Here is a 14,031-nt window from a genome sequence, read left to right on the forward strand (position 1 = left end):
ATCTTCAATCAAGACCTTAAGTAAAATCAGGTGTCTTAGTGCTGGGCTAAAACAAAAACCTGGCTTATATGGATTCATTTTTATTTTTACTGCAAACTATACTCAATCCTGGTCCCAGAGCCACAGTCTGCTGGTTTTTCTTTTTTTGCTTAAGATCAGTGACTGATTCAGGTCCTACAAACCAAGTGAACTGAATTAACTGTGTATTCAACTGCTTTAACTGATCTATTTCTGCGCTAAGTGCTGAAAAACTCAAAACATAGCTTAAAGACATGCTTTTCACAGCATTTAAATATCTATACATGTTCACTTTGTCCTGACTCTCTCCATAATATATGTTATTTTTTAAACTGAGTGTCTTTAAATAGGTTAGTGCTATTTTAAATTGAGTATATTTCACACTATAGCATAAGCGTTCGTGGTAGCTCAGTCGTGATTTTGTTTCATGCACCGGATCTGACGTGAGGCTGGAACATCGCCAAAACGTTCCAGTGAACGGCTAAAGATGGTTTTAATGTTGTTCCATCCTCATACAATACAATACATTACATACTGTGGAGTACAGAAAAACATACAACAATTAAAGATTGCACATTTAGACACAAGTACCACATTGTGTCACAATGGTTTTGCATTAATAGATCACATCTAATTCTTTTTATAAATTCTTAATTATATACACAGTTGTATGATTCGTCACTTGACTGTGCTGTTGGAGTACCTATGCAGACCCCTGGAGGATGACCATTGAAATATAAGTTCAAATCCCTGCAGGTCACATAACAGAGACAAACTGGTGGCCAAGCAACACATCATAGTTAGCAGTGGGAAATTAAACTGTTTTAGATCAGATTAAATAAATTCTATTCACAAACTAGACGATTGTATCTTTACATGCTTGGATAAGTAATGTTCTAATTTATACCGTTTTACACTGTATTATATTAAATGCCATTTATTATCCCGCAAACTTGATTCTGACAGCCCGCTCGAACACATGTCAAGAGTAAACATCTTGCTACACAACAATTGCGTTTGGTCCCATGGGACCTAGGCCACAACCTGAAGCTGTGAACATAGTGGTGTTCCATGCACGTAACTTCCAAACGGCGGGAGGAAGACGCCAAGTCGAAATGCTAGTCTTTATTTAATACGCTTTATTTTATGTGAGTGCACCAGTGTCTACTTAGTTGTCTCTCTGAAGAACCTGGGTATATTTTTGTCTATATTGTATAATTTACTGACATAACTAAAAACAAAATAAAAAAACATACAGTGGATAAAAACATACAATGGCTTCAACATAACAACATATGTTAGGTTATGTAACATTAGTAGGGGGTAAAGCAAACATTTAAAAACTGGGACAATGCATATAGAATTACCTGTGCAGAGGCAGCGAAAGTTTTCACATGTCTTTGGACACACATCTGAGAACAGCTCAACAACAACTCTCCCCACTAAAAAAGAACAGCATGGAGATAAGAAATTACATGCACCAAAAAAAAGGATATGCCTGTGTGAGATGTAATCATGGAAGGGTTTAAAGTACACTCAGTGGACACTTTAATAGGTACACACAAACACAAATAGCCTCCTCCTCCAAAATGGGAATCATGTGGTCGTAACTCAATATATACAGCATGTAGACATGGTGAAGAGGTTTAGTAGTTGTTCAACAAAACATTAGAAATAGGCTGGACTGTGACCTTAGCACCTTTGACCATGGTATGATTATTGGTGCCAGACATGGCTCCAGCATCTCCGAAACAGCTGCCCTCCATTCTCTAGAGCAGGGATCAGCAACTCACGGTCCTCAAGGGCCGAGAACTACGGGTTTTCCACCCCCCCTTTGCCTGGGAGTCAGGTGTGAAGGCAGTCTGGCCAATCAGTAGCACTAATTACCCAGGAGAAAAGAAAACCAGGGCTGGATTTGGATTCGAGGGCCAGAGTTGATGATTCCTGCTCTAGAGCTTACAGAGTATAGTGCAATAAACAAAAAACATTCAGTGAGCAGCAGTTATGTGAGTAAAAACAGCTTGTTAATGAGGGTGGTCAGAGGAGCCTGGTTAGAGTTGTCCCAGTTGGGGGTGTGATTTCTAAACATTTAACAGCTAAAAGTGAAAAAAAGCTAAAATATTAGGAAAATCTCTAAACAATGAAATGCATTTTTTGTTTTTGATACATTACAGAAATGATTTTTAACCATTTCCTTCTAGTGTCCTATTAACACTGATTGTCATAGGCTTCTGTTTAAACATATTAGTGCAGATGTGATGTCAGTTTTGACAGCTGAGTGAGGTTATGATATGGACACTGGAAAAATGTCCATTGATCAGCTGTAGAGTGATAGCACGGGCATCTGTGTGTACATGTGGCAGAAATCGAACTGACATTCCTTGAAATGCAAAGAAGAGAAGAGAAAAAGTTGGACCCGCATCGAGCATATTTTAGAAAATAATGTCAAATGCAAACTTTTCAACAAATGCAACTAACATACTCCCAAAAGCACTGGAACCATGCAGAACCAGACACTGAATGAGAGTGACGAGCTGTGTAGCAGCCGCACTATCAGCTCGAGCCCGACCACATCTACTTCTCAGCAAACACAAATGAGAGTTTTCACGAAGAACAGGTGCAATAAAACTAGGCAAGAAATCATGAACAGCAGTGTTCCTGTTCTGAATGAAAGGACAGCTTTCTTTTTCTGTGTTTGAAACATATTAATTAATTATTTTGCCTGTTTTCTGTAGTATCTTTTTAAAAGATTTAGTAACAACTTAGTACGTTGAATCCAATCAAAGCATTTGAGGTTGTCCGCTCTGCACTACCCATCCTATAGCACTTTTCTGTGATTTGTGCTCTTTAATAGGCGACGGTATTCGCTTTTGAAGTCCACTCTTTGGCTGTTTTTGCCACAGTGTATTCAAAAGTACATCTTAGTGATAGTTCGGGCTGTGTGTCAGTTTAAACTGAAATGCAGCAAATTTAGAACCCTGCCCCAGCCACAACCTGTAGCAGAAAGATCACAAATACTCAAATAACAGCCCTCTGCAGAAAGACCTCTGAATGCAGAATGTTTGGAACCTTGACGTGGATGGGCTACAGCAGTAGACCACACTGGGTTCCACTCCTGTCAGCAACGATCAGGAAGATGAGGTTACAATGGACATGTGATTACTAAAACTGGATGATTGAAGATGACTGATGAAGCTCGATTTCTGCTGCAACATGCAAATGGCAGGGTCAGAATTTGGCGTAAAGAGCATAAATCCATGGACCCATCCTGTCAACAGTGCAGGCTGGTGGATGTGTTCAAATGGTTAGCATGTTTTCTTGGCACACATTATGCCTCTTAATACCACCTGAGTCTCATTTGAATGTCACAGTACACATCAGCATTGATGCTGATCATGTGCATCCTTTTATGTGCACAGTCTACCCTTTCTCAAATGGATACTTCCAGCAGGATAATGTGCCACGTCACAAAGTATGCATCATCTCAACTGGTTCCACAAACATGACAGTGATTTCAGTTTACTCCAATGGCCTACATATCTCAATCCAATAGAAGGGGAAGGGGAGGTTTGCAGCATGAATGTGTGCCTCAAAAATCTGCCGGAATTGCGTGATGCTATCGAGACAACACAGACCAAAATCCCAAAGGAATGCTTCCAGCACCTTGTCAAATACATTTTACGAAGAACTGAGGCAGTTCTGGAGCCAAAGTGGGTCCTACCCAGCACTACAGAGGTGTAAATAATAAAGTAGCCACTGAGTGCAGGCTGTATCACTGCCCTCCTTCAGCATACTGACATGATTTCTTTGAAAAAGTTAAGAACTAGGGAAGACAGCATTACCACATGGCAAAGACATTCTCGGATTTACAAGGATGTCCACAGACGTCTTTCCAATGAGAAAAAAATATTATTGGTATGTGCGAAATCTACACAAAATTAACAAATTTTCTTACCACAGACGTTGTTGATGCTTATGTCAAAGAAACACCGAGGGCGCAGTACCTTCACCCCCATAGTCTCTCAAACCACCTCCCTGAAACAAAAAGTTTAAAAAATGTTAAAAAATCACAATGGATCAGCCGCACAATCACCATTTCATGTAGTGTATTATAATTCAAAAAAAGGAAGCCGATAAACAAAAAAAACTACTCTAATTTTTTCATTTCTTATTCTTGTATTTTGTCATTAGATCATCTGATCAATACAATTCCACCCCCAAAAGAGACTGTTTAACCTGCTTAGCGGAGTTAAACAAACCTTAGCCTCTTGCAGGCCTATTCATTCCATTTTGACTGAACAGCTAAAAGAAGCTTTTGACGCTTTTATCTAAAGTGACATACAAAAGTTTTTTTTATTACCAAAGCGGTTTCAGCAGAAGAGCAAAAAACAATTAATAAATCACACACATCATTTGTGAAATTACAAGCCAAAGTAACACAAAATGAAGGTAAAATCACAGCATTGGAAAACTCAGCCTCTAATTCGAGCGACAGAATTTTCAGCATTTGATAAGTGGATTCAAAAAGCACATTTCAGTTTGGTTTGGTTTGCCTGTATAGTTAAATATGCATGTCTATGCATCAAGCCGACACGCATTCATTTAGAACAGTGATTGAACTTTTGCAGCCGCTACCCCATAGTTGGGTATATAAGGAAAAATAATATGCATGTCCTCGCCAAACAGAATTGAGCCAAGCTGTTGTGTATTGGTTTGGTGGGCCACAACATTTGTGAGTTGAAAAAAAAATTATTTGTCTCGTATCTGATGGCATTTCTTGACACTAAACATTAAGACTTCATTAGGATGGAATAACTAGAGTACTGATGTGCACTGTTAAGCGCTAATGCATTTTCTAAATAACCAGTGGTGCCACCCGGCCAAGATGCGTTCAAAAGATAGATTCTATCTTGCTAAGAACTGATTTGGAATTGAGCACATCATGCAATCCGTCCATCTGTGAAATAATTTTAAATCACCATCTCTACTTCAAATATGGTTTTTCATTTAAAGTATGAAAGGGCTATGTCAGACAGGTCGAGAAAAATTGAATACGAAATGGACTTAGCATTTACATTTAACCCATTAATGCCCAGATTTTTCCCAGAGATTTCTGACATATCGGCTAATCATTTGCACACAAAAAAATTCACAGATGGAAAAAGAATGGCAGTGACTTTGGCAACTTCAGTTGTCTGCGGGCTTAAATGGGTTAAAAATTGTCTGAAGGAGTATCACATTAACTTGAAAATGATAACCCAAAGTGAGCTTTGGTTTCTGCTCACATCGAGTGAAAACGAAATCTCATTGCCAATTTTCATTTTCATTAGAATTTTTGCGCGGATATGCATCCAGGGTTTTGCATTTAACTATTTTTTTTTTTGCATTTAATTTTGTAGGTTTTAATACAAAACGAAATAACCAATAAACAGCGTGTTTATTCAGTTTCTAAATTTTCCCACCGGTAGTTGCTTCAGATTTAAAACCGTAATTCATGTTTTCCGTGTCTATTCTGCAAATGTTTTGTATGTGTGCATGAAACTAAAAGACAACTATGCAACAACGAAGCAAAATATATTACTAGAGCAAAATAATACATTTTCATTTTGAGCAAAATAATACATTTGTGACAAGGTTGGAAAGAATCCCATTGATTCCAATTCAAATACCAGAATACCAAATTGCATCCTGCAGCATAATTATGCAGTTCTCGCGGATACAAACCAATGGAGTCGGCTATCTTGCATCCGCCTACTGAACCATCTTTGACATAACTACAGTGGTCCTGAATAGAGCCTGACCGATATATCGGTTTGGCCGATATATCGGCCATTATTTGACAACATTGGGATCGGCAGTTATGCAGCCGATGTGTCCCGATTTTCAAATAAGTATAATAAACAAAAAAAACATTGATTATTTATCTGTACTTGTCTGTTCGAACGTTGTAATTGCTATTTACTAGAATTATCCAGTAGAGGGAGCTCTAATACAAGTGTGAACTGCAGCAGTTGACGCGCTACTTCTGTAATAAGACGTTTGTCACTCGTGCCTCATCCAATATTCCCCACTGCAAGACTTGTCTGCACAGATTCAATTAGGTAGCCTATGTATATTTAGTGAAAGTTTTTAATTAAATGCGTTTATACGACCACTATGTTTATCAATCATCATTCTCAAGCCAGCGAGCTAGCTAACATATTTGGTTCACTTTAGCAAGCTAGCTGGCTAGCAAGCCTTTATGAAGTGGCAGTGAGCACATAAGCAGCGTAGGATCTACATTTCCAGAGGACATCGCTGTATTCTCAAATAAATAACCAGTCGAAATAAAATGGTGATTGAATGCATCACACATTTGTTTTTTTATCTGAGATAATGATATTAGCTACTATATGATGCTGTGTCAATAGCCAACGCGTTATTGCAAGCGAGTGTGTCATCTAGCCACGCGTCATCGTAGCAAGCTAACCAGACAGTAAAAACGCCGATATAACACTTCTAACGTGGATCACTTTAGGCCATGTTATCTAGCTTTGTCGTGATAACATGAGAGAAGGATTGCTGTTGGAGAAGTGAATCAACCAACACTTAGCGCGTATTTCATCCAGTCAATTTAGTTTCATCTAACGTTAAAGTTGATTCACTCACTAGCCCCGCTAGATAGTCTTACTCTTTGAGATCATGTAGTAGGAATAAAATAAGAAAATATAATTAATTTACTGAGAATAGATACTAAGAAATAATAAATGAATAACAACAACAACAATAATAATATTCATAAAAATACATGTTTGAAACTGGAAAACTGATTTTTTTAAATAAATTTTTTTATAGATGGCTGGAAAAGAAAGGAGTAGCAAAGCAACGTGTGGAGTTATTTTGAATTCACACCACTTGAAGATGGTGTTTATATATATTTTTTTTTTTAATTTAATTTAATTTAATATCTTTTACATTTTTTTATCTATCAAAAAGTTCTTTGTGTGTTTATTTTTATTTGTTTTTAAGTTAAATGTTCTCAAATATAGAAACTTTGATAAAATATAAGTTTTTCAAATTGATTTGAAAATGTTGCACTTTTGACAAAATATCGGTCAAAACATCGGTAATCGGTGGGCTAGGACTCTCCAAAATCGGGATCGGCATCGGACCCAAAAATCTGGCATCGGTTGGGCTCTAGTCCTTAAGGGCAAGGCACAGTAACAAATCAGATCATTTTAAAATGTTCATACGCACTGATATGATCTTAAATTCAATAGTCTTGATCTCACATGGATCTCTACGCACAAACTGAGATTTATAAAAACTTGAAATGATGGGTAAACATTCTTATGCGTTGCATATGCAATGTCACTGTACTGCAGGCTCAACAAATTTTTTCCGATGTGAGAATATGGAGAAGTATAGGTTATTACGGTGCGTTCACACAGCGAGCAACTCGTCAATTGAATTGCCTGAAGTCCATTCATTCTCTATGGATCTGAGCGACACCCGGCAACAACTGCGGTCAAGCCAACTGCCACTTCGGAAATCACAGTCAAGCCAGCCGCCACGTTATTTCCTTCTAGGCGTACACTTGCGTTATTACGATAATGAACTGAATAATCCGTCGACAAAACGCGGTTTGCCGTCGCTTTCATTTACTTTACAGTCGACTAATAATATTCGGGTTTGATTCAGAAAGTGAAATGAAAAAATACACTATTTATCATTCTAAACGGCAAATCAATTTCACTGGCTCACCAAGGAGGTTATGACTCGGGAGAATTCTAGAAGACCCCAGGTAGCTGCTCAAACACTTCCAGAAGCTGTCACTGTGGAATTTCACAATAAAGGCCCTTTTAAAAAAATGATGCACTAAAACAAGATGTTCTATTCAGAAAATTATTAAAAGAAAACTGCCTGTTTCCAATCACTAATTCCACTTCTGACACATTCTAGAGGACCCCAGGTAGCTGCATAAATGTTTCACTGTGGAATTTCGCAATAAAAGCCCTTTTAAAAAAATGATGCACTAAAACAAGATGTGCTACTCAGAACATTATTAAAAGAATACTGTCCGTTTCCAATCACTAATTCCACTTCTGACACATTCTAGAGGACCCCAGGTAGCTGCACAAAAAGTCCCAGAATGATTCACTGTGGAATTTCAGAATAAATATACTACACACTAAAAAATGTTCTACCCACAATATTATAAAAAAGAAACGGTCTGTTTCCAATCACCAGTTGCACTTCAGACACACTGTGGAACATGTCAGGAGGCTGCATTAAAATTTTTAGACAAATTCAGGGAGGAATTTCAAAATAAAAGCCCTTCAAATGTCATATATACTAACACTAGATGTAATGATCACAATATTATGAAAAGTAAACTTTGTAAATTGTAAAACTGTATTCAATCACTAATTCCAGTTCATTTACATTATTGAACATGTCAGGTAAGCACACAAAAACATCTTCAAGAGAACACTCAATGGTATTTTAAAATAAAGGCCATTTAACTCAGACAAAGTAAGTGAAGATGCTTTATTCAGCATGTTTTAACATGAAAAATGTCATTTCCGTTTATCGATTTCTATTTAAACACACTTCAAATCTCAAGTGAACAAAAAAGGCATATTCACAGGTCTTTAACAACAACAGAAAATAGATTTCATAAAAAAATCGGCGCGTTTCCATCAACTGGTTTGGAGCAAATAAACTAGGTTACGCAAAGCGTAGTTTCGTCAGAAGTTGGCGGTACAGGCTACACTACGCATGGCTGTAATAAACAGAGTAGAAGAAGTAGAGGTTGCAAACCAGAAACTAAACCAGTCGCCTTGGCCATCTACGAGAGAAAAATGTCGAGAGTTCTTCAGGAATTTGTTTCAATTCAATTTTTGTGCAGCTACCCGCGGTCCTCATAAAATGTGTCAGAAGTGGAATTAGTGATTGGAAACAGACAGTTTCCTTTTCACATTATTCTGAGTAGAATATCCTTTGTTGGTGTATAATATATATGGAGGGCCTTTATTCTGAAATTCCAAAGTGAATCGTTCTGGAACTTTTTGTGCAGCTACCTGGAGTGCTCTAGAATAGAATGTGTCTGAAGTAATAATTTTTTAAATAATTTTCTGAGTAGAACATCTTGTTTTAGTGTATAATATATTTTAAAGGCTTTTATTCTGAAATTCCACAGTGAATTGATTTGGCGTTTAGAACGATAAATTGTGTATTGTTTTGAAAGCGACGGCAAACCGCGTTTTGTCTAAGCATTTTTCAGTCCTTCCAAGTGGAAAAACCTCATTACCATAATAACGCACGTGTACGCACAGGGAAAAATAACCAGGCGACTGGCTTGACTGTAATTTCCGAAGTGGCGGCTGGCTTGACCACAGTCGGCAACACGAGCAACTGGGTGACTGAGCAACCAATATCGCCTGAAGAAAGTTTCCCACAGTTTAACTTTTTGCGGGCATCGCCTGTCAACATTGGTCAATAGCCAATCAGAGTTTCGGGGCAAACAACTTATCATTATGGTACAACTGCCCCTGGTCTTACGTTTTAAAAAAAGAGTACAGGGACAAGCGTCTTAAAATGACGCTTGGACGGCAGTTTCAACTTGCTTACTAGCCAGCTAGAGAGAAAGATAGAGAGATCGCTACCTAGGCAGCTAACTAGTGAGAGAGATATGGCTAACGAGATAGCAATAACAAATATTATCAGTGTTTGACATAACTATAGAAACAAAAGGAGATTATGTGTGGCTATATGGCAAATATACGTCTTTGATGGCACCGTTATTTCTCTTCAATAACATGTAGTTGCACGAGACCACTAAGAGGATACAACGGGAAGCCCCGGTCCCTCCCTCAGCCTTGTAAACTTGAGCAACCCATCAACCAAGTTGCTCGCTGTGTGAACGCCCTGTTAGGCTTGACCATGCATGTGTCTGATTACTTTTGTGTTACGCACTGTTGCCCCTTTTCCACCAAGGCATTGCGAGGGCCGGTTCGGAGCCAATGCCTAATTGCGAACCAGTTCTTCGCTTCTCGGCCAGGAAAACTGGTTCCATAATGAATGGAACTTGACATAAATTTGCTAGCATACCATTTAAGTGTCCTGTCTTGCGTATTTGAGGTTATATGAGAAAGGGTGGTCACTATCAGCATGTCTAGGAATCTGTACATATTCATTGTTGTAACCCAAGTCGCAGGATGCAAAATAGCCGTTAGGGCAAAACGGAGCTTTAGAATGTCGCCAGCAGTGTATGTGCGTGAGCTCAACAATTATTTCTCACAGAAAAGGTAGTTTGTCGCCTTTATTTAGTTCATTACAGTGGTGACAAGAATTAAGTGGTACTGTGCTGTTAGCCTTTACTGATCGCCGTACAAGGTTAATGTGAAGTAACTAGTGCAATCTGACAGCGCTAACCCATAAAAATGTACTTTGTATGGTAGGCTACTTGCTCAATCGAACAGTAAATGTGAAAAACATTCGATTATCAGCAGCATCAAAATTTTCTATCACACCCTCAATAAACGGCAAAAATCCCAGGAGACGATTAAATTAAATCTTTAAAAGTTATATATTTTCTGAATCGTTATCGATTCCGCTTGGTCACAGTGAGTGAAACTAGGCGATATGAGCGTATAGTTGCTACGTACATTATGTCAGAAGGATTCAGCCTAGTTGTTTGCTACCTAAACTTCACAGCACACTCATTGCCGTTAACTAAATGTATATGTATGAAGTTTGTTTTTTTACACTTAGACAATTTATTATCTGTAGGACATACATTTTAATAGGTAACGATGTTACTGGGAAAGTAGAGACGTATACAGTGACGTAATGACGTGGCTCTCAAGCCTGTGGAAAAGCAAACCGGTTCTTAGAAGGTTCGCAAGTTGAACCAACTGCGAACCGGCACTAGCACCAACCCAGAACTAGGTTCGCGTTGGTGGAAAAGAGGTATGAGAGACAATGTTGTGTCCCATTAAATAGGATATTGCAGCCATACGCATATGTTTGGGGGGGGAGACAGAGTGACATGCACCAGCCCCAGTATTTTCATTGGTTCCTACCAGGGGACCAGGGATTGCCATTCTCCATGAAGCTCATAAACTCCAGTGGTTACTCGTGGTATTGCAATTTAGTAAGCCTCTGGTGTCAAAAAGCAAATTTCCCCATTGAAGTCCATTCAAAATTTACCCTGGCCAAATTCAATAATTTTTATCTCTAAAATTTCTTCACATTGAACTAATTATGCTCCAGGCACCGAGTCCCTCCAGGCACCGAGTCCCACAGAAGAAGATATAAGATTTATTTCATTCCAATTTGGTCTGCATAGTTTTGTCACAGAGCTTGTAACTGCTTACACAAACACACGATGAACAAAATTGAGGCTGTTATTGACTCATCAATGCAGAAAAGGGTTGAAGTGAGAACTAATATATCAGAATACGAGGGAGTAGTAAACCATGACCTAGGATAACAAGAATCCACCGCCATTATTGTTTTGATTATATTGTTATTTTAATATATTAATATTACTAATAGTAATGTTACCCGGCATAATTTAATTGTGTCCATTGTTTATGATGATGTCTCATGACAAATAAATAAATAATTAGTAGCTAATAAAGTTAAGTGAATGTGACTCTGAAATTAAAGCCGCGTTTCCACCAAAATTACCCAGAACTTTTAGTCCCAGGAACTACTTTTCAAGGAACTAAAAGGTTCCTTCAGCCCATGGTTGTCTGCGTTTCCACCGCGGTCTAAAGTCCCGCGAAGATTAGGCAAATTAGCCCACTGACGTATGAAAAAGCGACGTTGTCGTCCGTCCATCTGTCCTATAATTTCTTCTGTAACCCCATACTACCACCGAAGTAGCCTACATTATTTTCTAATAACCGGGACAGCCCAGAGGGGTTTATTCCACTTAGCCTATTTACAACGGGCTACCAACAATGACTGTATATGGTTACTTTCGTATTTATTGATTTTTATCGATTTAATCACCTGGAATTGAAATATTCTTCTGCAGCCGTTTGGGCATATTTTACCGTTGTCAAGCAAAAATGTCGTTGGTAGTTAAACTTGGACCGTTATGATGCAACAAATAGGATATAACAGGCCAATAGTCAGATTGTAAATGTTTTGTATATCCTCTCAAACACATTCATTATGTTTTTATGTGAACATTCGCTTTCATGTCTTGACATCCGAAGCGACAGAATGCATTCACATTTATATGTATAACTGGCAACAACAGCAGAAGACATGCACACGTTGTAAACAATTTGCTGTTTGATTACTTTCTCATCGTCAATTCCATATACGCTAATCGCAAAATGACAAGAATAGAACGAAAACTCGGACTTGCGTGAAAATTTAAATTAGTAGTGGTACAGCCACCTTTTGCTTTCCTTTGAAGTTACTGCTAGCCGAGAACCATGCACCATAAATTAGTCCATAGTCTTCCTGGTCTTTTTGTGGAATTGAAGAATGGCAGAGTAAAATTACGGCAGTCTGAAAGAGCTAAAGGGACGATTACTAGAATTAACCTGTTATTTTACCCTGACAAAAAGTGCGGAAGGTGATTTCTAGTTTGCTTTTACTGTATCACCAATGTGAATTACGCAGAACTACCGCATACCTCACATAACTGTATCAAACGTTTTGAGTCAATTACAACGGGCTAACAAAGAAAATCCGGAAGAAAATATTCAGCAACCGAATTAATCCGTTTGAATGTTTTGGTACGTAATATGCTGTCCCAGCACGAATGCTTTTTATACAAAAAATGTATAAAACGAATACTAAAGCAAGAAAAGAACAGAAGAGCACACGTTATAATTCCAAGACGTTGGCAGGCTATAACCAAAACTAGGCTACTGCGCTGCATAACATACAAGTTTGATTTGAAGTTATTATGAAAATAAATTGGTTTGCGGCTGCATATTTTTAAACATGGCGGCTGAAAATAAACAAAAATGCTGCGAGTACTCGACCAATCAGAAATGTTCAGCACTGCAAGCTCCACCCAAAAGGTTCCTGTACTTTCGGAAAGTACTACCCCCCGAGCAGGAACTTTTTGGGGGGTAAAATAAAGCCCTCGGAACTAAATTTAGACCCTAGTTCCTGCGGTGGAAACGCACCGAGTTCCTCAGAAGGTACCTAGTTCCGGGGTAAAGTTCCTGCGGTGGAAATGCGGCTTAAGATTCTATTATGCTGATTTCACAATATTAGTTTGAGTACAATCTCATTTTGACATTGCTACTAATAGCCTAATATCATTAAAATGTCATTAGTTGTAGTATTTCTGTCTTTGTATGATGATGGTGCTGATGATAGCATAATTACATACGAAAAATAAATAGGCCTACATAAATTTAAAAATGAGAACAGCTATATTTAATTTGCTCTTAAATTATGTTTCAAATGATGCTGATTAAGGTGAAGTGGTGATGAAAATGATGAACATGGATGACGATTGTGTGAATATTATAAATAAGCCCAATTTATCAAGATTTTATGTAATTTTTTGTTTTACCCATTTATTTATTACTTCTTGGCTAACTCAGAGTTAAATGTGCTCAGTAAGCACAAAAAATTTGCCTGTGTGCTGTGATAAACCAACCATCATGTCAGTGGCTACAGCTTTTTGTAGAATACCGCTGTTTTTGAATTCGCTTCAGGGTTCCTTTTTAATTGTAGGCTACTGCTCACCGCTTTTCTAAGTACAAACATTCATTTCAGTGAATTTGTAATCTCTTAGCATGCATTTCATGATAAAAAACACAGACATGAAGCACAACTGACTGGGGTGGTTTTTAAGTGATGGGGTACATTTATCAGCATAATGGCATATTGAATAATTTCCAGCTTGTTCTGCTTAGATTATGTCCGTACCAGAATTCAGGGTACAATATTACAGTATCGCATTGTATCGTATCGAAAGGTTGTCTTTGCCCACATTGTTCTTTTTCCTGTAAACAATGAAAACGAGCCAATACTGCAGTATAGGTG

At 38.1% G+C, this 14,031-nt stretch overlaps 1 protein-coding gene across 6 annotated transcripts in view; it reads right to left on the reverse strand.

Moving 5' to 3' along the window:
• ppig (peptidylprolyl isomerase G (cyclophilin G)) overlaps positions 1–14,031 on the reverse strand; it is a 107,719-nt gene that overhangs the window by 89,564 nt on the left and 4,124 nt on the right. For 4 of the 6 annotated variants that reach the window (XM_035410010.1, XM_035410009.1, XM_035410013.1 and 1 more), the window contains exons 3-4: positions 3,974–4,053; positions 1,386–1,460 (exon numbers count right to left, since the gene is read on the reverse strand). In XM_035410010.1, coding sequence (XP_035265901.1) covers positions 1,386–1,460; positions 3,974–4,034 — 136 coding nt within the window. In that variant the 5' untranslated portion in view covers positions 4,035–4,053. The remainder of the gene's footprint in view (positions 1–1,385; positions 1,461–3,973; positions 4,054–14,031) is intronic. The other 2 variants (XM_035410015.1, XM_035410014.1) reach the window with 1 other exon arrangement.

This window comes from Anguilla anguilla, chromosome 3 (assembly GCF_013347855.1).
Source record: "Anguilla anguilla isolate fAngAng1 chromosome 3, fAngAng1.pri, whole genome shotgun sequence".
NCBI lineage: Eukaryota > Metazoa > Chordata > Actinopteri > Anguilliformes > Anguillidae > Anguilla > Anguilla anguilla.